This window comes from Pelodiscus sinensis, chromosome 16 (assembly GCF_049634645.1).
Source record: "Pelodiscus sinensis isolate JC-2024 chromosome 16, ASM4963464v1, whole genome shotgun sequence".
Classification (NCBI taxonomy): Eukaryota; Metazoa; Chordata; order Testudines; family Trionychidae; genus Pelodiscus; species Pelodiscus sinensis.
In genome coordinates this window covers 38,824,189-38,848,564 of record NC_134726.1, presented here as the reverse complement: position 1 = coordinate 38,848,564, position 24,376 = coordinate 38,824,189, and the positions used below count along the sequence as shown (strand labels likewise).

The 24,376-nt window shown below is 52.4% G+C and overlaps 1 protein-coding gene across 4 annotated transcripts; it reads right to left on the bottom strand.

Moving 5' to 3' along the window:
- Positions 1–211: 211 nt before the first annotated feature.
- Positions 212–22,838, bottom strand: SLC5A11 (solute carrier family 5 member 11). Of its 4 annotated transcripts, none has more exons than XM_075899886.1 (18): positions 22,283–22,838; positions 22,106–22,168; positions 21,633–21,732; positions 18,667–18,843; positions 17,122–17,193; positions 16,243–16,347; positions 15,344–15,403; positions 14,206–14,310; positions 13,090–13,195; positions 10,601–10,681; positions 9,926–10,131; positions 7,843–7,978; positions 6,479–6,586; positions 6,013–6,163; positions 4,403–4,571; positions 2,271–2,486; positions 1,609–1,771; positions 212–520 (listed from the first exon to the last, which is right to left on the bottom strand). In XM_075899886.1, the coding sequence occupies exons 4-18, from the start codon at positions 18,796–18,798 to the stop codon at positions 300–302; spliced, it is 2,031 nt and encodes a 676-aa protein (XP_075756001.1). In that variant the 5' UTR covers positions 18,799–18,843; positions 21,633–21,732; positions 22,106–22,168; positions 22,283–22,838; the 3' UTR covers positions 212–299. The 4 variants fall into 4 exon arrangements, with proteins under 4 accessions (XP_075756001.1, XP_075756002.1, XP_075756000.1 ...); XM_075899887.1 differs by having other exon boundaries at positions 22,383–22,838; XM_075899885.1 differs by lacking the exons at positions 22,106–22,168; positions 22,283–22,838 and having other exon boundaries at positions 21,633–21,858.
- Positions 22,839–24,376: the final 1,538 nt, after the last annotated feature.

Sequence of the window (24,376 nt, the reverse complement as noted above, 5' to 3'; positions counted from 1 at the left end):
CAGATGTGAAAGATAATCAAATAATCCCTGCCTGCCTTCCAAACATCCTCCAGCCCTTAAGTGTGTGTCAGTGTGTGGAGCCTGATCTCATTGCTGCGGAGACAAAAGCTAAAAAAAGCTCAGCAAATCATTAAGTATAGCAAAAATATTTTACATTTATCCCTGTATGAAATGTAAGAATGGATTACAAATCACACTGAATTGTCATGCATTATATTATTGTTATTATTTATTAATGCCAATCTTAGTTGGGGGCCTAAAATTAGTTGACAGTGTCCCTTGAATCATCTGGCAAGATGCTATGCAAAGTAGCCCCAGAGAAAAATGCCGGCACATAGACACAGTAACAAGTTGACATTCAGAATGTGTTTCACCAAAGGCTGCTCCTCCAGCGAAGCCACAGTATGTTCAGGGCTGGCAGGAATTGTGTTCTCAGGAGGATGTTCGTCTTTCCTCTCCATCCCACACAGCCACAAGAAGACTCTCATCAGTTTAGACCCTTTTTGAGTACCAGCCACACCTACAACGATAGTTATTGGTAAGGTAAAATTCTGTCCATTGAACAAACCCCAGTAATACACCAGTGTTTCAAATCATCTACAAATTAATTATTACTACCCAGAAAATATATCAGAACTTTTCAAAGTGACATGTTTGTCCCACCAAGCTCTAGGTAGCCATTACAGCAATTTCTAATTGTTACTTCAATGTCATTTCTTTCCAAAGATCTGAATTTAAATCCTGCCATGCCCAACAGTTAGGAATGGGATCAGTAAGCCAAGTCTAAAAGCAGGTCTGCACACCTCATCGGCCATGTGTTTGTATATACTTGAACCCACTTTAGGCCAGGGCTAGGCCTCATGAATGCAAGTTCTGCATACTCTATTGAAGATTAGGGTGTGTATGACCCAACAGTGAGCTGTGGGGTGGGGCACGAGGGAGTTAGAATGCCAATCACTAAAGGCTAAATCATCATCAGTGCATTACCTCACTGCACCACTCCATACTAATTTCATTGCCTATAATGGAATTTGCATCCACCAGTGTTGCAAAGCTACCTAAACAACAGTGCACATTTTGCAAATAGCTGACAATCAGCTTTGGGTGCTTGAGAAGTTCTGGCTCAGGATCTGTAATACCAATGTGCACTTAACACAAGTGCCTCAATCCTCATTCTAAAGTGTTTGCAAACTCTCCTTTGCAACCTGCCCAGAGCTCAGCTCAGGGTTCTGTGTTTCTCCTGCCACTAGCTCTGGTCAGAAAATACCAATAAAACAGAAATGGAATGTTGTGAAAACTTCAGCTTTTTTCTTTCCATTTTCCAACCAACTCTCCTAGCAACAGATATTAACAGCACCATTGTCTAGGGCAGAACATGGGTTCCCTCCTCTACTGCAAGTATATGTGATGCCACATAAAAAACTGCAAGAGGAAACTTAGCCCTGATCTTTATTTTTTGTAGGTAAAAAGTCTTCCCGCATTGTGAAGATACAGAAATCTGAAAGTAGCAAGATTTATGTAACGTTTCCTGCCTTTCTAATCTTTACACAATGGACAAGGCTGATTTTGGTTTCAGTGCATGCTGTACAGTGTTAGCAGCGCATTTACCTGTATTGCCGTTGAAAATATTTTCAGGAACAACACTAATATCAAGCTGGGCAGGCGGATGCTCAGACTTATACACGTCACTTCCAGTATCAGGTGAAGTATTGATTGCTGAGTCTTTCTTGGCTGGCCGATCCCAGCGTGTGAACCAGGTGAGATGATGGATCTGGCGGCATGAAGAGCACTGTTAAAGATAACTGCTTGTATGTATGCTTAAAGGGGACACCTCAGTTACTAAGCAGCTTTGAGAGGTTCTGATATTTTCTAAACACTAAGGGCCAAATTCTGGTTCCCCACCTGGAACATCTAATATTAAGATTCTACAGAAATAGGTATGAGGAGGCCAAATGAAGCAAGAAACAGAACAGCACTACAAATGCTGTTTATCCAGATTAAACCACGATCAGTTTTTACTTCACTGTTATGTTCCTGATGACAGTTACTACTCGAACTCTGCTGTAATGTGTCCTACAAAATTAAAAGCAGAGAGTGTATAAGCGTTGGTAGGTCTTTGTGATATTCTTTCATCTAATCTCATCTGGGATATCACACATGGAACCAGCACTGGATGAGAGTGTTTTGCATGAATGAGACCATCCACCCCCTTAGGTGCAGAATGGGTGTTCATTAAAACCAGTGAAAGAAACTTGCTGAGAGAGACGCACCATTTCTTCCGAGGGAGGTTCTGTGAGCAGGCTCACGACCACCACAGTGACTGTCGTGATGACACTGAGGATCATGGAGAAGTACAGGTAGTGCACGTATCTCACCACGGACGGACGGCGGTCTGGCTCCCCACACTGGGGCTGCAGGTAGACAAAATCCAGCACCAACCGGATGAAGCCCAGCAACATGCCAATCAGCAGGCCCCAGAACGCACCCTAGGAAATGAAGATCATGTGTTGATGAAGCAGGAGGCAGAATTTGTATCTGGCAATGAAGCTCATGCTGGCAATGAAGCTCTTTTCTGTGCTAGTCCCAACTGTGACGTTCTGATCACAGTCAGCGGGGACAGGGGTGGGTTTCTGAGATTCCCCTCCATTTTCTCCTCTTTACGTTATCCTAGAACTCGAGAGGTCATCAAGTCCAGTACCCTGCCCTCACAGCAGGACTAAGCACCATCGAGACCATGCCTCATACATGTGTGTCGAACTTGTTCTTGCATATCTCCAGTGATGGAGATTCCACAACCTCCCTGGGCAATTTATTCCAGTGTTTAACCACCCTGACAGGTAGGAAGTTTTTCCTAATGTCCAACCTAAACCTCCTTTGCTTTAATTTAAGCTCATTGCTTCTTGTCTTATCATCAGAAGCCAAGGAGAATAATTTTCCACCCTCCTCCTTCTAACACCCTTTTAGATACGTGAAAACAGCTATCAAGTCCCCTCTCAGTCTTCTCTTTTCTAAACTAAACAAGCCCACATAGCTCATGTTTTCTTTCTAGACCTTTAATCATTTTTGTTGCTCTTCTCTGAACCTTCTCCAATTTCTCCACATCTTTCTTGAAATGTAGTGCCCAGAACTGGACACAATCCTCCAATTGGGGCCTAATTAGTGCAGAATAGAGCGGAAGAATGACTTCTCGTGTCTTGCTCACAACACTCCTGTTAATGCAGCCCAGAATCATGTTTGCTTTTTTTGCAACAGTGTCACACTGTTGACTCATATTTAGCTTGTGGGCCACTATGTGATCCCTTTCTGCAGTACTCCTTCCCAGACAGTCACTTCCCATTCTGTATGTGTGAAACAGATTGTTCCTCCCTAAGAGGAGCACTTTGCATTTGTCCTTATTAAACTTCATCCTGTTTACCTCAGACCATTTCTCCAGTTTGTCCCGATCATTTTGAATTATGATCCTGTCCTCCAAAGCAGTTGCAACCCTTCCCAGCTTGGTATCATCTGCAAACTTAATAAGCGTACTTTCTATGCTATCATCCAAATCGTTGATAAAACTATTGAACAGAACCGGTCTCAAAACAGACCCCTGTGGAACCCCACTTGTTATGCCCTTCCAGCATGACTGTGAACCGTTAATAACTACTCTCTAAGAACAGTTATTCAGCCAGTTATGCACCCACCTTACAGTAGCCCCATCTAGGTTGTATTTCCCTAATTTATTGATAAGAAAGTCATGCAAGACCATGTCAAATGCCTTACCAAAATCTAGGTATACCACATCCACTGCTTCTCCTATCAAAGAAAGCTACCAGATTGGTTTGACATGATTTGTTCTTTACAAATCCATACACACAGTGCCCCACATTCTGTTGACCTGTCCTTCCGGTGGAGGAGAGCTACTGTCTAGGCCTGCTGGTGCACTACTCACCCCCCCAATGTTGTCCTAGTCATGGCTGCTCTAACTATGGCTGCCCTGAGGATGCTCCAGAGCCTGGATACAACCTTTCTCCAAGCCCCTCGCCCCACCCCGCACAACTGACTTTCCACCCCCAGGGACTCCAAGGCCTGGGTTACACCAGAGCAAGGCCATGGCTTGTAAATCACTGCTCCTAGGTTTGTGACAAGCTCCTTGCCACCTCTGCCCTCTCTCCTAGAGCAGCCAAGGGAGCTGCCTGAGAGCAGTGGGAAGTGGTCCCTGCTGCACGGGCTGAGTGGCCAACACAGGATGCCCCAAGCAGAAGTGCAGTCACTCCGCAGAATGCCCACATAGGAGGGGCAGAGCAGCAGTGCAGGGCAGCTGGTCTCGCCTCCTGGCTCTTTGTCCCTGTTGTAGACAGCGGCAGGAGAGGCTGAGCACCCGGCACCCAGAGGACGGTGTCAGACCTTGCCCAAGGGTTACCTTCTCATTGGTTCTCTTCCAGAAACAGCCCAGGATGAAAACCATGGCAACGGGGGGCTGTAGGTAGGAGCTGATGGTCTGGATATAAATGAAGAGCTGCCCCCCTTGGCTGGCCTGCACCAGTGGGATCCACAGAATGGACACCACCACGAGCAGCAGCACGAACACCCTGCTCAAGAAAAAGGCAGTGTGAGGGCTGGCCTTGGCCCCTCCCCCGGCAGGAGGGTCTCCCCCGAGAGCTCCTCCCAGAAGAGACTTCCTCCTCTCGCAACTCTGCCCCGCGGTGCTTCCCATCATCCGGCCTTTGTCCGGCTGCATCGTGTGCCCGGCCTGGCTTCTGTCACTCTGCAGCCTTGCACAAGCACCCGCCTCTCGATCAGGGATGGGAAATCCTGGTGAATCCGTTCACCGATTAATCCTGTGGACAGGGGGCTGCTCTAGCCCAGCCCACAGTGTGGCATGGAGCGCCTTTGGCCCAGCCGGGCCCACTGCTCCACAGGCTGCTGAAGCTAGGCTGGGCCCATCATGGGCAGGGGCTGCTTGGGCCAGGCCAGGCCCCATGCTGTACCGTGGGTGGGTGGGGAGCTGCTGCAGCCCAGCTGGGCTGGACATCCCCCGCTCATGGCACGGTGGGCCCTGCCGGCAGGAGCAAGGAGCTCTGAAAATGGAGGAGTTGCCCTCCGTTTATAGGAGGGCACCTGTGAGCAGAGTGTGACGTAAGCCAACTCCGGGACAAGCGCTCTGATTCAACAGGCCAAGCCATGGAGCAGCAGTTCCCAACCTTTCTGATACTGGGAACCGGCAAACCAGTCACACGCTTTTGGCAGACCGGTAACATTTTATTTGCATATTATGCAAATGATGAATATGCAAATACACAAATAAAACGTTACCAGTCCTCCAAAAGCCCAGCCCCCAGGGCTGCCAGTCCCAGCCCGAACCCCTAGAGCATCCCACCCCTTTATTATCCCCCTAGCGCCAGCCACTGACCCCAGAGTCCCCTGCACTCAACCCCCCCCAGTGCCAACCTCCCATGCTCAGAGCCCCCCAGTGCCAGCCCCCACCAGACCCCCCAGGTCCAGCCTCCTGTTTCCAGAGCCCCACTGCACAAACCCTCCCCCAGAACCTCCCCTAGGCCAGTCCCCATTATTAACCCCATCCCTAGTACCAGTCCTGTCCCCATAGCCCCCCCACTACTAGCTCAGCCTCCAGAGCCCCCCAGCACTAATCCCACCCCCGGAGCTCCCAGTGCCTGCTCTGCCCCCCTCACCTAGCCCTGCGCTGCTGCCCCAGTTGTGATGGCTCTGGAGCTGGGGTACACCGCCAAGCACCTCCCCTCCCGCTGTGGCTGTTGGGAGAGGCGTGTCCTGCCCTGCCTCTCAGCCAACCAGTGCTGGACAGGGGCGGGGTCTCTTCCTGGACGTGCAAGAGCTCTTCCACAGACTCCGCCTCTGCCCAGCGATGGTTGGCAGAGAGACGGGGCAAGACACCTTTCCCAACAGCCTCAGCAAGAGCAGCGTACCGCAGCCCTGGCCCCCAGAACCGCCACAGCCCAGCAGCCAGAGGGCCGCAGCCCGACGGCTGGGAACTGCCGCCATAGAGCACCGTACCTGCCAACAATCATGAGCTCCCACTCAGACGAACGGGGCCGGAAGTGCCGCCAGAGGTCCATGGTGAAGATGGTGCTGGAGCTGTTAAAGATGGAAGTCAGGGAGGACATAAGTGCTGAGATCATCACAGACATCATGAGGCCCCTGAGCCCTGGAACAAAGGAGGTGGGAACAGTGAATGTACAGAGAGGCTCCAGCTTCTTCCCTTATCAGCTCCCTTCTGAGCTCACCCCACCCTCTGTGCTTGGGGACTGCCACCCCTAGAGTCCCGGGCAGCAGGTAATCTCACAGGCCACATGTCTTTCCTGTGTGCCCTGTTGCATGTTATTCCTTTTTGCCACTATCGCCTCAGGCCCAAATCAACCCCAATATCAGGACTGTCGTTAATTCCCCTCCCGTACATTTCCTACGGTCTTTGCTTTGATTAGCGTAAGCCTTGTCCCTGCTAGTTAGTGGAGTTTCTCACCTAGAGGCAGCAGTTCTATGACCAGTTTGGGGTAAGCAATATCAGAACAGCCAGAAGGGTTGCCACAGATTTGCCGACAGATTTCTGGGTCTGCACAAGCCACCAGGTCTACAATAAACACGGGAGGAAAGTAAGCCAATAGTTACAGGACACAGATGTGTCCAGACAGTAACCATGGAGTGAAACCCATCCAGCAGACAACAAAGCACACACAGGCATACACAAGTGTAGCTCCAGGCTTGCTTCTTTCTTATGTCTTTATTGAGTAAGGGTATGTCTACATTGCACCCTATTTCGAAATAGGGATGCAAATTAAGACATTTGAAATTGCAAATGAAGCTGGGATTTAACTATCCCACGCTTCAGTTGCATATTCGCATTATGGTGCTATTTCAAAATAGCGCTATTTTGAAATAAAACGCACTGTGTAGACGCATTATTGCGACAGAAAACCCTTCTGTCAAAATAATCCTTATTCCTCATAAAATGAGGTTTACCAGTTATTTTGAGAGAAGGATTTTCTCTCGAAATAACGCATCTACACAGCGCATTTTATTTCAAAATAGCGCCATAATGCGAATATGCAAATGAAGCATGGGATATTTAAATCCCGACTTCATTTGCAATTTCGAATGTCTTCATTTGCATCCCTGTTTCGAAATAGATGCAACTGCAGACATACCCTAAAAGATCCTTGCAACTGAAATAGGGGTTTAATCAAAAGATTTGCCTTCACAACTCATTATTCTCGTATGCCTCTCTTGCAGGGGTGAGAGGAACTTCAGTTTCTTACAGGTACTGTCCTATTGCTCCCGGGTCCCTTCCAGCTCTTTCCATAGCTTCCTGCTGGCTTTTATCACAGCTCAGCCAGCTCTTGCCGGAGCTGCGCATTGGAGTGCACCTGCTTCCTTTCACCTCTGCTTCTCTGAACATGGTCCCCTTTAAAACTAATGCTTTTCAACATGAGAAAACAGCCTCCCTTCTGACATGCGTGAACACCGACAGACACGCATGCTCGCTCGCGCTTGGTGGCTTAGAGCATCCAGGGAGCAGTCTTTAGGGTGGTTTTTTTGCTTTTTGCTTTCCTCAGTGCCTCAAACATGGGCTCAAGAGGGAACATCAGCGGGGCAGCTTTTAAAGCTGGGTTAGTACAAGACGCACCAGGGATTTGTGCTCAGGACGAAGGGGTCTGATCCCCGAGCAGCCAGGCGAGCACAGATCAACAGTGTTATCTGAAAAAAAACAACAACCTCATGAACTGCAAGTTCATGCACCTCACACCTGAGCTGCTACAAGCTTTTAGCTCATTCTGGAGGATACAGAAACCACAACCGCAAGGAATAGTTCTCCCCTTCAACTCTTACCTGGGAAGAGAACCCGGCTGATCATGCCTGGCATCACCATCATGAAGAGAGGCAAAATTTTCAGGTAGGAGGCCAACAACGAGCCTCCTTTGGCATGAGAGAGGTTCTTGGCTGCGAGGGACCTTTGAACAATAACCTGTAAATCAGGAAGACAGTTCGATCCGGTGCTTTGCAGGGAGAGTAAACAGACAGGAGATGACGTGAGGATCGTTTCTACTGATAATGGGACATGCTGATTCCAAAAGCATCATCATGATGGATCATATCGTGCAAAGCGCTGAGTGTTCTTACCTCCCATTGGCCACTCTGAACCTTGCAGGGTCATGCTATAAATTAGCTCACTCGCCCGCAGTGCTTTCACTAGCGCATCTTGCCTCTGTGCAAGAGAAATCTCAGTGTGTTCATTTCTAAGCTATGGAAATCACAATCCTTGTTTTACTCCACAGTTTGTTCTTTCTTTGGACCCTATATATTTTATGCACCTGGATGTGGCTTGTTAGCTACTGTCTCACAAACCAGGGCACAGGGATAAACTTACTGACACCCCCGAAGTCAGTGGTTCTCAAACATTTTGGCCCATGGCCCACCCTGTTCAACATAAATCTTTCTGCGGACCACCAGCCAACCACCCATGATGACAAAATGGGTGGGGATGTGGGACCTGGCCAGGAACTCGGGTGCAGGAGCAGACTGGGAGATGGGGGTCTGGGTGGGAAGTAGGGTGCAAGAGTGGACTTTGGTTGGGGGGGTCTGGGCGGGAGGATATGTCTTGAGTGGGATGGGGGTGAAGGGTTTGGATATGAGGGAGATGGGGGGTGCATACTGTAGTGGAAATGCAGGAGACGATTGTGAGGTCGAGGAAGTTAGGTGGTGTACCACAATCATTCCTTTTGTGCCTGCATTTCCTTACAGGCCTGGGGAGTGCAAGAGTGCTTGGGAAGATCACATAGCTATTTATGCTAAATGTTTCCCACCTGATAATGCTTATTATTTGGCCTGGGAAACTATGCAAAGTATCAACAAGCTAATTATTGGATGTGGGAAAATATGCAATGTATCAACAATCTTGTTAGGTTCAGAACAACAGGGGTGATTACTGTAGATCCAGCAGTATATAAAGGCCAGGAACATTCCTAACATTGGAACCTTGGCGTAGACCAAAGCCGCAGAAGGTGCTACTCACTGGCCACTGGCAGCGGAAGGGATGTAGGCATTGCATTTTATTCTGAGGTTTGCTTAGGCTTAATAAGCATTTTATTTTTTTTAATAGACATTGCGTTTTATTCTGAGATCGGCTTAGGCTTAATGAGTATTGTATTTTCTTACTAGCCATTGCACTTTATTCTTAATAAGCATTGCATATGATTCTAAGATTTGCTTATTGTATTTTATGCTAGGATTTTCTTCATTGTATTTTATTCTAATATTAAGCATTGTACTTTACCTTAATATTTGCTTAGTAAAACCTTTAAGCCTTCACCCAACTTATGTGCTTATTACCTCCAAATCCCTTAAGGGAAGAACCGTTGCCTCTTGGCAATACACATACCTGGCTCCATGCCTCCCTCCACTCCTAGGTATCACCCTGCACTGTGCCTATTGGCTGCAATTCCAGCCAATCCACTAACGTAGAGAATCATGCCCTAAATTGACCCTCACTCTATAAAGAGTTTGATAAACAAACTCCCCAGAAATAGGTAATTCATATTTCGTTACATTTCTTCCGGACACTGATATTTACAACTGGAGAGAAAGCAACGGGAGTCCTGCACAGCGTGGTGGGGATGAGTTCTCAGTTGGGGTTCACACCCCTCTCCTATTACATGGAGAGTTCCAATGATCCCCAAAAATCTAATTTAACTTAGCCACAGGCATCAAGTTTGATCTGGTTTGAGGTTGAAAACTGATTTCACATGGTTTCCAGAGAAAGATTGTCCATCTGCCCGGGTCCTGGACTGAGTCTGGGTTTTGTAATGAAACTCAGCCAAGTTGCTTGCTATGAAAGTTCTGTATGGCTCAGCCAGATGGCATGTCTCAAAACCCAACCTCAGGGTTGAATCTTGTGAAGTAAACACTGACCTACCTGATCTGTGCACCAGTACCACAGAGATGGGATGGTCATTCCAACCAGAACTCCTGGCCAGGGAAGGTCCGAGGTGATGGGGTCTCGGAAAATGTGGAAGGCATCTTCTCTTGGCAAGCCACAGCTGCTGTTTCCTTTGTGGCTACTCGCAATGGCTTTAAAGTATTTGGCCTGCAAACTTTCAAGGCCGCCAATTTTAACAAAGCCTAAAATGGAAATAGGAAGCAGTTACCACACTGATCAGGGTCAGGCTATTACTTTCACTCTCTGCAGTTTGCTTTGTATGATCCCCAATCAGCATCCACTGAAGTCAATGGGAAAACTCTTGATAGACTTCAGCTGGAGTTGAATCAGGACCTATAATGCCAAATCCGGTTTAATACCACAAGTTACTTGGCTAGAGGAGGTAGCTGTTGGCTTTGATATGAATCTCAGACCATAGGGGTGTTTTCTGTGTATTTGGAGAAGGGGGAGTTCATCTCTTTCACGGAACACCCGTATACTTTTCACTCTATAAAGAACTCTCGCAAGATGATTTGTTTAGAAAAGATTCTACAATGCTATGAATGCGTATGTCAGAAGATGCACTAAAGACATGTTAAATGGTTTGTTCCGGTGAGGCATGTTTGCAGGAACAAATGTATTTTTAGCAGTACAGTCTGAGAGGGTACTCACTGAACCCCATAAGAGTTAATGCCCCAGCCAGCATGATGACCGTCTGCAGTGTGTCGGTGTAAATCACAGCTGCCAGGCCACCTACAGGAAAAAAAACAGAGGGACAAATTGTTGGGAACTGGGTTTGTTCTGCAGAATGACACCTCCTGCTTTGCAAATGTGTGTTGGCCAGTGGTGGAGCCACAATGCTCCGACTGATACGCTGGGATGTTCGGTGAGTTGTTTTAACCATTTTGTGGGTGGACTGGCCAAGGCTGAAATGTTGCAAGTTTTGAACCACAGTGAGTCAGTGTGTGTCATCAGAAACCCAACTTCCACAGCAGAAATCTCTACAGGGGAGGCACTGGAAACCACAAGAAGGAAGAACCCGACTGAAATAGAAGCTGCTTCATAAAGTCTGCAACAAAAAGCGAGGAGCTGTCTGGCCCACATCAGGGGGGCGAGTGCCTCAAGAGGAGAAACTTCCATTCGTTTCATAGAATCATAGAACCATAGACCCACAGAGCTGGAAGAGACCTCAGAAGGTCATCAAGTCCAGCCCCCTGCCCAAGGCAGGACCAATCCCAACTAAATCAACCCGGCCAGGGCTTTGTCAAGCTGAGACTTCAACACCTCTAGGGATGGAGATTCCACCCCCTCCCTAGGGAACCCATCCCAGTGCTTCCCACTCTCCTAGGAAAACAGTTTTTCCTAATATCGAACCTGGACCTCTCCCACCTCAACTTGAGCCCATTGCTCCTTGTTCTGCCATCTGTCACTACTGAGAACAGCCTCTCTCCAGCCTCTTTGGAACCCCCCTTCAGGAAGTTGAAGGCTGCTCTCAAATCCCCCCTCGCTCTTGTCTTCTGCAGACTAAACAGACCCAAGTCCCTCAGCCTCTCCTCATAAGTCATATGCTCCAGCCCCCTAATCATTTTGGTCGCCCTCCGCTGGACCCTCTCCAATGTGTCCACATCCTTTCTGTAGTGGGGGGCCCAGAACTGGACACAATACTCCAGATGTGGCCTCACCAGAGCCGAATAAAGGGGAATAATCACTTCTCTGGATCTGCTGGCAATGCTCCTCTTAATGCAGCCTAATATGCCATTAGCCTTCTTGGCTACAAGGTGCCCTGTTGACTCATCTCCAGCTTCTCATCCACTGTAACCCCCAGGTCCTTTTCTGCAGAACTACTACTTAACCGGTTGGTCCCCAGCCTGTACCAATGCTTGGGATTCTTCCGTCCCAAGGGCAGGACTCTGCACTTGTCCTTGTTGAACCTCATCAGATTTCTTTTGGCCCAATCCTCTACTCTGTCTAGGTCACTCTGGACTGTATCCCTGCCTTTCAACGTATCTACCTCTCCCCCTAGACACACGTTTCATGCCTTCATGGCCCCATTTCCAACCAAGTTGTGCAGGTATTTCCCACATCACCCTGCCACTTACCGCTGGGTCTTGCTCTCTCTCACACACCCATAAACCCTAAACCAGGGGTGGGAAACCTACAGCCCGGGGACTAGATCCGTCCCCCAGCTTGCCTTGGGGCTCCCCCCAGCATCAGGGAGCCAGCACTGGCGCTCCAGCCCGGCATCCCCACTATGGGGCTGGAGCATCAGCACCTTACCTCCCACCCAAACCCCTCTACTGTCCCCGCTCCTGCAGCCCCTCCACTCCAACACCCTACCTCCCACCCAGACCCCTACAACTCCAATCCCCTGCCTGCTCCTGCACCCCTTCCCGCCCACACCCTGCACCCCCACTCTGCTCCTGCTCCCCACCTCCAGCCTGCTCCTGCACCCTACCATCCCAGACCCATCAACCCCCAACACACTCCTGCACCCTGCCTCCTTCAGACCCCACACTCCAAGCCGGCTTCCCAGCAGTCCCCTCCCACACACTGAATCACTCATTTTTGGCCCCACCCCAGAGCCTAGGGAGGTCCACAAAATCTACTAGCCCTGCTCCCCAGGCCTTGATGTGCAAGGGGAATGTGGAGAGTGTTTTTCTGCTTCTCACTTGGGGCCACATCAGTGATGATTTTGGGGGGGGGGGTTGTTTCTCACTTTTGTGTGACACCCGACTGATTTTTCTGTGGGTCAGTTGCCTCTGACCCAAAAAAGGTTCCCAGTCCCTGAAAGAAAAGTGCTGAAACCCCTTCACTGTGGCTCCCTTTTGAACCAGAGTGCTGTGCACAGATCCGGGCTGGCGCGAGCAAGCCCTTTACGCCAGCCTTGTGCAGTTCCACTCACCCGCTCTCACCTGGAGAGTCATTCTTTTGACACCTGCGTTACTCTAATTCGTTTTTTCAGTATCAACAGCCATCTTAGCAAAGGGCAGACAGATTTAGTGCCATGGCGAATGAGAAGGAAGTACTTCAAGAACAGTACCTTATTGAAACTGCCGAATACTTACTACAGGGGAGGTGGATGGCACATTGTACGGCCATTCTCAGCCATTAACAAAGACGTATGAGATGGCATTGCTATGACCCGAAACACAGGGACGCACCTGCCACAGTGTAAACAGCAGTGATTGCCAGCAGACCTATGACAGCCACATAGAGGTCCCAGCGTAAGGCTTGCTGAATGAACAGGGCCCCGGCGTACATATCCACCTAATGGGAAAAGAAATTGAGAACGGGGACGGGGCGGCAGCTCGGTGTCTGATGCCAGACGCCTGAGCTAGCCAAACCGTGTGTTTCTCAAGGATGACCCTTAACAGGCATCTGCGCTGTGTGCTGTTATAGAGCGGTGGGCTAGTAACGGTGCAGCCTGCTTGCGTCTGGCTGGCCTGGAGCGGCTGCACTGCAGAAGAGTTTGGTATAGAATAGAGGCAGCCTGCAGCCCATGGAAGCATGCATACATGCAAAGCCCTGATGATGTTGGCCAGCTGTAAATAAATGGGCGTGCCCCGTTAGCCAGAAACTGGGGATCAGAGAGTTGAATAAACTGGATTGTTGCCGTATAAAAAAATCCTACGAAGGAACAGCCACCTGGCCCAGTCTGACACCAAAGGCATCTTCAGTTTCAAGGGCAGGGAGGCGGGCGAGAGGCGTGTGTCAGACTATCTTTCCCACTGCTGCCTGTGAAAGGGAAAACACCCAGCCAGCGAGGAGTTTTTCTTCTCAGCCTGTCAATGTAGGCACTACGCGGTGGTTAATTAATAGCTGACAAGGCCCTGCACAAAGGGCGAATACATCACTCATTCAAAGCATTAGCACAAATAGGAGCATTCAATTACTAAACGAGGCTGCTAGTAAGCTCGCTGCATCTGCTGGAGGGAACATCCTACCCCTATATGCTCATATACCCTACTGCTGGCAGAGGAAATGTACAGAGAAGAGAAATCAAATTAACCGAGCAGATGCCAAATATCTTACAACAGATCAATCGTCAGTGCAACCGACTCCTTCCCCTTTGTCTGGACTGACGTGCTCAGATACATTACCGTGCTCTCCTTCCAACAGCAGCAAATGCTCCAACCATTCACAGTAAAGCTTATGGACCCTGGGGGTTGGCAGGTCTCGAAAGAATTGAAATCCGTCCCCTTTCTCCACTCAGATTTATACCGACACACTCTTCCAAAGGGAATTCTAGGCAGTCCTCCTGCCTTCTTCCTACTTACTGATATTTTGGTGAATATGTAGATAAACAAGTAGAGAATTGCCAGGAATATCTGTATTCTTTTGCCGCCAAAGCGTTTCTGTAAGTACTCAGGCATCGTTGTGACCTGCAGGGAAGGAGAGTGTATCACAGCAGGTAGAATACAGTAACACAGACATGGGTACAGCCCCTGCGTGGTTGACAAACTCTGGCTAGCTGCTGGGTCTTGGTATATCTGCTAGGGATATAGAAAAATTAATACAAATATTAACCGTGTAATCGATAACAATTCTATCGGTTACATGGTTAACCACGGGACTGCCGGCTGCTGCGGCTCCCGGCCCCACTGGCCTGCCAGGGCTCTCACGGGGCTGCCAGGGTCCTCACCCCAAACACAATGTAACCAGTAATGGTAATTGGTAACCATCCGCTTATCGGTTAACCGGTTAAACTCTTACGTCCCTAGTGTCTACCGGGAAATGACTGTCCCTCCCAGCGCCACACACGTGTACAACGAACGGTCACCCGTATTTTGCGAGGAGGGTCCGGCACGAGGCCCCGTGAGGCTACTTGACAAAGGAACCTCCATACCCCTCGAGACCGCAAAAGCCCCGCTGCTTTGTTTCCTGCCTCATCTGGGAACCGTGAGCTCCATGTGTTCCCCTTGCCTAATGCTAGCTGGCGTCACCCGTCCCGCTGAGCACAGTGGCCCAGACTTGCCCCCAGTTGCGCGGCAGCATCTCCATCACCTCTCCGTGTGCCAGGGAAGCGCCGTTCCCACCCAAACTCTGGCATCTGCCCCTGAAGCCTCACTTAGGAGGAGGCAGCGCTTGCTCTTGGCCGTGGGCCATGCACGGCTCCTGGGGGCTCACGAGTGGGTCCTCCTGTCCCCTCTTTCACCCCCTTTCTGAACGACGTTTTTTCATCCAGGAGATCCCGACTGAGCTCCTTTCCTGGGAGAGTCTTTCCCAGGCTCTTCCCCCCTCGGTCAGTACTGATGGTATCCAAGGAGGAGCAGACCTGCAGGAGCCTCCATACCCCTTTACCTTTACCCACAGTACAGGGCCCGCTGGCAGGTTCGGCCGTAACAACCCCGTCGACTGAAAAGGATCATTAAAAAAGCAAGTCACTGATACACGCAGTGTGGCCCCCTGACTTACCCCCGCTGCCAGGTAAATAGGAAGAAATAGCCAGGCCAGCACCAAGACACAAAACATCCCCTAGGGAGGCAAAAGAAACGGGGTCGGCAATAGACAAATGCTGTTGTCAAATGGCTAATGCCCGTGCATGCATCTGTGTGTGTGTACAGGGTGAACCTCTCTAGGCCAGCACCCTGGGGACCTGGCTACTGCCGAACCAGAGAACTTGCCGGATCAGGGAGGTCAGTGTTGTCTAACAGCATGACCAACACTTCTACCGCTTGCTGGGCTCTTGGAAGACATTTTGGGGTCAATCAGAGCCAAAGAACAGCACAAAACCCTGAGAGCCAGGAGCGGAGGTTGGAAACAAACCTTATAGGACTGCGGGAAACTTGGCCACCCTCATGATAAGTGGCCACCCGGCGAACCAACATCCTGCCGGACCACGGGTGCTGCTGGACCAGAGAGTGCCGGACTAGAGAGGTTCAGCTGTACATACACGTGTCCAGCTGTGGCCCAAATGTGCTGTCGAGCTGACAGCGAGCAATGACTCTCTAGCTCACGTCCAAGGTCATGGGCTTTTGGGGCAGAGGGATCTGAACTCTGTTCCTGCTCTTCCGATAAGGTTCCAAGGGCGCACGGCATGCAGCGCAGTGAGAGCTGCAAAGCCCGACATAGCCACAGAGGTGCTACCGTGCTAACCCACGGTGCCATGTCAGTGCAGCCCTACGAGCTGCAGCACCTTAACTCAGATTGTTAGATCAACCCGACCTGTCCTCCACATAACGCAATCATCGCCTCCAGCAACAGGGAGACAGCCTCTGCCCCGACAGCTGCATTTGCAGCCCGGACCGTGCAACAGGGGAAAAGCTAGAAAGGAGCAAGGCACCTTCCTACAGCTCCCACAGTGCCATACTTACGTTCCACTCGTAGGCCGTGGCGGCGATTCCCGACGCTGCCCCGGACCCAGCCAGGCCTATGAAATGCCCGCTCCCCACATTGCTCGCAAACAGCGATGCCCCCACCTGCAGAGGTAAAGAGCAAGCTAGTTCTGTGTATGGCCCGGGGCACCCATCAGACCATGGGAGGAGTGTTTGGCCCGGCGGGGAGGGGGTCTCAGTAGTGAGCCATGTATAAGCCAATGGAGCGGGCCAGAGTCTCCCCATTGGATCCATTGCATGTAGGCCTGGCAGCACCCTAGGCCAGACGGCAGTGGGAATGGAAAACCCCTCCCTCCTAGCCCCTGCTGCCTTTTCTCATCGCCCCATTCATGCACTGACACGGTAGCTGTCAGACCTCACGCCTTCCCTCCTGCTCTGTCACTCATCTGCGAGGTTGCATGGAAGCAGCCCGCTTCCTGCCCGCGGCGTCATGGTCCCTCCACTGGGGAGCCTCAAAGACAAGCAAAGAGGCACGGGATGAAACAAAGAGACACGCCAAGCGATCAGTCAGCTGGTATTTACTTCATTATGATCCGCCCATCCCAGATCCAACCCTTGCCCGTGGCGGACCAGCTAACAGCCCCTTCCTCCCCAGAGACCGGTCAGCTGTGCCCCTGGAGCCCCACGTCAGAGCTGGAGGAAATGGATGAGCCTAGGTGCAAGTCAGCAAACAGAGATCTTGGCGCAGAGGGTGGGGGCTGTGACAGGGATGTTAGTGGAGGGGAAGGCCTTGGAAACAGGGAAAGCATGTCGCCGGCTTTCCTCTCCTGACCGGAAAGAGGCCTGCCGGGGCGGACAAAAGCACCGTTCAGTCCCGCTGCGGCATGGTGGGACAGGCAGCTTCACGAAGACACTTACAGGCCACCAAACCATCTTTCCTCCCGCCAAGAAATAGCCTTTCACCGTGCTTCGCTTCGTCTTCCACATGGACTGGGAAAGCAGAAAAACAGGACAAAAGCTTTAGATCAGTGGGTTTCAAACAGCGCTGGGCGGTGGAGTGTCGGGCCCTGTGGCTCGTGGCTGCAGGGAGACCAGGTGAGCAGTGTGGGGGCTAAGGCAGCTCCCTGCCTGTCCTGGCACCACAGGCTGCGCTGCGCCCCAGAAGCTGCCAGCAACAGGCCCAGCTCCTAGGTTGGGGGGAGGGGAAGAGCGCACAGGACTCCATGCACTGCCCCTGCCCTGAGCACTAGCTCCGCACTCCCGCTTCTGGGCCCAGCATGGTCTGCGGTGCCAGGAGAGGCAGGAAGCTGCCTTAGCCCCCCCGCTGCACCACTGCCCGGGAGCTGCTTGAGGTCAGCCCCTCCTGTCCCAGCCGTGCCCCCCCCACCCCCCAAAGCTGGAGTCCCCTCCTACACCCCAAAGCTCCATCCTCAGCCCCACCCCGGCGCCCACACTCCAGTCACGTTCTGTTGAGTTGCGGCCTCAACGATTCTTTTCAACGGGGTCATGAGAAAGTAAGTTTGGAACCCGCCCCGTCAGACATCCCTGCGTTCTGCTCGGAACGTGACAGCGCACAGCGGTTCCCCGGAGGGGCCCTAACCCCTCATCCCCACTGGACGCCATGGGTGACTTTGTTATGGTGGAAGAACCATCAACTGCAGCAGCTGCTGGGGGCTTGTGGGGCAAAGGTCTGAAAAGAGGGAGACCATGAAAAATAGCTGCCGAGGGAGGAAGGGAGCTGCCATCATGGAGAGGGTTGAGTCCGTATCACATGCAACAGTTTTTACAATCTCGGCTTCCTGGTTAAGAGTTTTCTGCAATAAATGTAAAGATCGCTGCAGATGCATGAGGAAGGCACGCAGATTTGGGTCGCCAGAGAGGGGCATTACTTGTTCTATGCATCGGAGAGGGATACTCGGGATTAGACTTAGAACTCTGGACTCTCGCTTTTTATGATCTTCACTTATCGTATAACACACTGCATGAGTTATGAACCCATATCTGGAGAGCGCAGCAATTCCCGTCCAATCTCCTGACAGCTGGGTGGGCCTTTCCCTGTGACAGAAACCATGCCAGGAAGTTGATTTATGGCCCAGCTAGGAGTGCTTGTAGTTTGAAGGATCTGCTATCGGAATCTTATTGTCAAGCAAATCTGATTTCCTGGAGAGCTCTGTGGTGGGATTCTGTCCCGGCTAGGTCTCAAACATTAGCAGTAACATTACGTCGTGTGTCTAGACCCTTCCCACTGAAAGATCCTCGAGTGTTTCAGAACACATTGAATCCGAACAGCCCGTCTCGGGAGCGGGTGAGGTCACAATCCTAGAGCGAGCGGATGGGAAAAACACAAAACCTTCCCGTGCATGTGGATTCGGTCAGTTGACATCAGTGAAGTTAGGCCTTATGCAATTGTCCCCTTTGCATAGGAGAGGACCCGTAAGAAAGGACCTCAGAGCATCTCCTTACCCACAGTCCAACCGCCAGGACGAATACAAAGTACAGAACCAGAACAACAATGTCCACAGCCTCCAAGATCTTGTGGGGAAAAGGGTTCCAGCTGGGAGTGACCGAAGGCGGAGGGCTCCCCGGGGTCTCCATTGTGTCTCATGGAGATTCAGCTCCTCGCTTGCTTGCTGCATTTATCTGTTGAAAAGCAGAACACCGAGCTCTAGGGGCCTGTGCGGTTTGGGCAGGGACAGCAGCACAGTGAGGACGCTGCCCCCATTCTCAGTCGGGCCAGCCGGGGATGGTGTCTCAGACTGGTGGGTGGGCTCTTCCCCTGGGCGGCTGCTGTTACCTTTGTGCTGCAGCTCCTACCCCGGGCTGGGCGGAGCGGAGCAACCACAGCATGATGGGGAGGAGCCGGTGGTCTAGAGGGCCCCGTGGCTGCAGGTTTAGCAGCCCTGGATGCACTGACCTTGGAAAGAAGCCGCAGCCCCAGCAATGCCCGTGAATAGCCAGAAAAAAGGAAACAAACGAGCCGAGCGATTCCTTCCATGGCAACCAGGAGTGAATGTGAACGCCCAGCATCCCTGTGGCCGGTCCTCTGTGCTCCCATCAAAGGGCCCGACCCAGATTGCATGGAAGATGGGGGGAGTCTTGGCCTCTACTCAGCGCTGGACGTGGGCCCAGGAGGAGAGAATGGAGTCCAAATGGCCGGTGTCCAGGCACTGCCCCCGCCATTCCCTTATCACCCGGCAGGGGAATGCAGCAGCAGGGCTGGGACACGGTACCCCCCACGGGGCTGGGAGGAGTAAGGAGGCACCTTGCTTGTTTTGCTCTGCTGCTGCCAGGGCTCCGACAGGCTCAGCTGCTGCCAAATCCTAACCAGGGGCTTCCGCACACATTCCTCCCTCTGCCAGCCACAGACCCATTCCCCAGCGGGGTGGGGCGCTGAGCTGCTCATTTGTTTTCCAATTAAACAAAAGCTCTTTCTTGTCCGCCCGGCCCAGGGGGAGGTGGCACCCGAGGGTGAACAAACCACCAAGTGTCCTGGCTGGAGCGATCTGTGCTGGGAACTGAGAGCTCTGCTGAGCGGAGAGAGCCCTGCTATGTCCAGCAAGGACCCAGAGCAAAGACCTTCCAGGGGAGGTGTCTCCCCCCTGCCCCCATCCTCCCCCCCCCCCCCCAGAACGAGCTGATCACATCTGCCTTTCTGTACAATCGTGTCCCCAGCAAAAGCGCACGTTTGCTCTGCAGGAGCCTGGGGAGAATCCCAGGGCACGTCCTCTCTGGGGGCGGGGGGGCATTAGCCATAGCCAGAGAGGGGGCAACCAGGAGCAGGCAGCTCCCTCGCTCGCTGAGGATTTACCTTTCCTTTCCCCACCGGGCCATGCAGCTGCTTCCCTTGAATGGGGACAAAGCGTCCCTTCTTCGGGGCTCGCACGGCCTCTTCCAACAGGCCAGACACTGGTCTGCAGGGCAGTGGGAGCACCTCTAGGACAAGGTCCTTTCCAGGATGGCCGGAGCCAGAGTTTGCTGCTCCTTGCTCCCTCGTCACACGCAGGCCGGAGCCTTTGGCCACTTGTGCTCCAAATGGGGCACCTTACGATGCCGCCTGGGTGTGGTGGGAAACCGCCGGGAGCTGGGCTGTCTCCCTCAGAGGTGCGCTCCGGCCCCGTGCTCAGCTCCTCAGACAAAGAGGCTCTTATTTGCCTGGTGCGGTGCAAGGGAGGAGCAGACAAACGGGTTCTGCCCCGGAAAGGCCTGCGGAGGTGAGAGCCAAGCAAGCTCCTTGTCCGTGGGCGTCAGTTTCGCCACGGCCACTGGCCTCGCCCGCGTACCGATACAAGGGAACAAAGCAGCCTCTCCGAGTCCCTCGCCTTCCCTACCCCCTAACGAATGGCCTGGAATTGCCCCCCGCCCTGCCTGTCCAGTGGGGCCAGTTCCTCATGCCTAGAGGCGTGACAGAGCCCAGAGAGCATGTGGATTCTCTACAGCATCGTCCACCGAGGCACCGTGGTAGCGGCCCCACGGGACAGCCCCACGGAGCGGTTCCACCCCGGTCGCCATAGTCCAAAGTACCCGCTCTAGTCAATGCCCCTTCCTGGGCTCAGCCCTCTGGCCCATCCTTCCTCAGGAGCAGTAGCGTTCGCTCCCTGCAGCTAGGGAAAGGTTGGGGGGCGAGCACCGCGACCATTCCCTGCTTTCAATCACCAGCGTTCTAACGCTTCCTGCTGCCTCTGTCTGATTTGCCCGTGGCCCCGTCACATGAAGCTTTTCCCGTATTATGGCCCAAATCCCAAATGATGCCCAAGACCTGCCGCTACGACCGAAATCAAAGCGACCTGCAGGATTTTGGCTTCGTGCACAGGAGCTGCTTCACCCCCTCAATTGCAGCTGTTTGTAGCGCACAGCCGACTCTGCCGTGTTAATTCATGGCAGGACAGGAAGGAAAGGAAGGTATTTATACATGCCCAGGGGAATGCCTAGGGCAACTTAGCTTGGGTGGCAGGTATTTGCTCACTGGTCTTTCCGTAGGATCCCCCCTGTAGGATGCCTCAGCTTGCTTGGGGCAGGAAGAAATTTAACAAACTCGGGTACATCTGATTTCCAATTCTGTGTGCGCCTGGGGCCAGTGGAAAGTTTGACAGGTTTGCTAATTCCGATCACGACCTAGCCTCCCGTTGCTCCCTTGGCATGAGCTGCAGCGCGGCGCTAGTCGGGGGTTCTGAGCAAAGAACATCCATGGCATTGAAATGCATCCGCTGAAGCCAGCCCTTCATCAGCGGCCAGGGCGAGATGGCAGTTCACGAGGGTGTCTCGTAACGTGCCAGAATCGTATCCTTTCTGTTGCGTCTCTCACAGGATTTTTATACATTCCTGATTCCTTTCACCTGCCTAGAACGCCCCAGGGTGGAAGGGAGAAAACGGAGCCCAGAACCGAACCCACCTGCTATCCGAGACCATCCCAGACACAAAAAGGAACTTACCACGTTCCGCTGGGTCTCATTCTGTTTGCTTGCAGGAGGCACCACCAACCAGCTGCCTGCCAGCCCACAGGGCAGCTTAAATATTGCCAGGGAACCGGGACTTGCCAGTGAAGCCAGTAGCAGTTTCACAAGGAATGGGAAGAAAAACGTGGAGGGATAGTTAAGCTAATTAGCCCAAGTTACTGTTCCAGTCCCTCTCTCCTCTGGTGTGAAGTGTGTGTTAGTCTCGCTATCAGGGCTTGTGGGGTCAAACTCCAAAGTGTGTTAGGCAATCATTCCAGCTAACAGGAAGATGAGTTACACCGAGGAACCCCCCCCCCCCCCGATCTCCCCTATCCTGGGTGGGGGGATTGAAATCCAGCTCCATATCTAAAGGCGCAACTAAGCCGTGAAAAGCAGGAAAATGCCCATCTCCTCTCCTCCCACAATCCTGGGGCAGGCACAAACTCCAAGCCCTGATATTCATTTCTCACCTGGATCCCAATCTGAATCTAGACTTGGCTTCTGGCTGGGGCATCATCTCTGACAGGAATATACTGAAATACACCAAAACACCAATGTCCAACAGCACCTGGATAAAAAACATTCTCGAGGGAGCAGAACTCTCCCAAGCACGGGGATGCTGCAGCAGGAGGTGCTGTACAACCCACCGACATAGATGCGATGGCTGGCCGCTAGCCAGGCAGGCCCCCAAATACGGCTGCGAAAGCCGGTCTCAGCCCGAAGGTCCCACCACACGACACGAGGTACCTGTCTGATTCAGAGAGATCCCGCTGCTATTGCGAACACTGGCGGGAACCCTGGCACGTATTTCACCCTGGCAGGATCCGCTCCGAGGCTGTGGGCTGCAGGTAGGGATGTAAAATCCTGTGTCATTGGTCGGAGCTGCCCCTGCCTGTGGCAGGAGGGCCGGGCCGGGCCCACCACAAATGGGCTGCTCTGGCCAGCAGGCAGAGCAGCCCCTGCTTGAGGTGGGCCCCGCAGGGATGGGTTGGGCAGGGAGCTGCTCCAGCCCCTACGGGTTAAACGGAACTAGTAAGCCTCACCCACTAAGGGTCAGGCTTACCAGCTAGCCCAAGGGCAGGCAAGACACGGCCTACAGGCTAGATCCACCCCGCCAAGCTTTCAAGGCCCGTGGCCCAGCCCACTGGACCCACGGGCAGGGAGCAGCGTCAGGGCTCAGCATCTGGCTGCTCTATCTGCCTCTCTGTGCAGGGGGAAGCTTCACACCCTGCGACCCCCCCCCCCCGTCACCAAACTCCCTCTCAGGCCCTGCCCCCCCCCGAACCCCATCCCCTCCCCGAGCTCCCAACCTCCAGCCCAAACCCTGCACCCCCTCCATAGAAAAATGTGGGTCTTGACCACTTGCCAAAATTTTGGAGTGCCCCCCCCCCCGGTAAACCGGTCAATCGTTGACATCCCTAGTCGCAGACAGGATCTGAAAGCGTTTCATTCTCTTGGATTATGTTTTACAGGCTTTTGAGCTGCACAGTCTCTTGTTCCATTTGATGCTGGGCTGACCGTCCTCGGCGGGGAGGATGAGAGCTGCTGGGATCCCAGCGGCACACAGCAGGGCCTTGCGGAGTGGGACAGCATATCCCCCCGGGATCAATCCGACGAAGTGGCCTGGGACCCTACGGCGCCCATCTCTGCCGTGTGTGTCCCTTGTTTGTTGACTGGCTAAAATCCAGTGCTACCGGCTCTGTCGGCGTTACTGAGAGTCTTGCAGTGTTGGGTCCTTCTCTTAAAGGATGCAAAAGCCTGCAGGAGGAGCTCAGTTTTCATTTTTATTAGAAGGCAAGTCCTCAACTTCCTGGCTGTGAAGAAAGGCTAGGAAATGTGCCTTGGGCGAACTCTAAAGGCTCAGAAACCAGGCGACCAAAAAAGAAGCCCACTTGTGTTTTCATGTAAGCTTGTTTTGTCCCCAGTCACATGGTCCTGAAGGGCTTGACTCTTCATTAGCAATATTGTAATTGGCTCTCCTGGGATTCAGCATCTGTGATTTGTGAACAGTGACAGGCAGAGCTGTAAAAATTTCAGACTTCAGCACCCAGGTCCTTCTGCCAGCTTGCTGACTCTTGCACCTACACAGCCGCGTCTGACTTCTGGCCCTTCCAGGTTGGAGCGAGGCCAGAGAATGCCTTGAGAACAGTCACTTTTCCTGAGCTTTCTCTTCACTTTCCTTCACAGCAGCCACCACCCTGGTATGGAGCCTCTCTCGCAAGCAGGAGTGGCCCGAGGCGGGCTGCGGCAGCTGGCACCCCAGGTGGAATGTGCAATCGGCGCCCCCGCCTGCACGGCTGTCAATGGAGTAACGTCATCATTGGGCTCCCCGTTGAAGGCAGCGTCCTAGGCAACTCCAAGTCGGCCTATAGTCACGGGCCACTCCTGCTCGCAAGCATGGGACCCTGAGAAGTGCAGAGCAGGGACTCCGGGTCCCTTAGAGCAAAGGGCCCAGATGCGGAGGAGTCGTCGTTTTATCCCAGCTACTCTGCCCACCGGGTCTCGTCTGCATCAGAGCGTCTCTGCTGTGACTCCACAGAGACAACAGCTTTTTCTAGCCTTTCCTCTTTGGCTGCAGGAAACAAGACACTGAACCTCAGCTCGGGTGGGGGTGATTCTGTTCACGGTGCACGAGGGAGACGACATCCATGAGCTGAGCCAGGCAGGGGAGCAGCCAGGCCTGTGACAAGACATCTGAGCAGCAGACTGCTTTGTGCCTCACCGACTTAGCACTTTGGGCA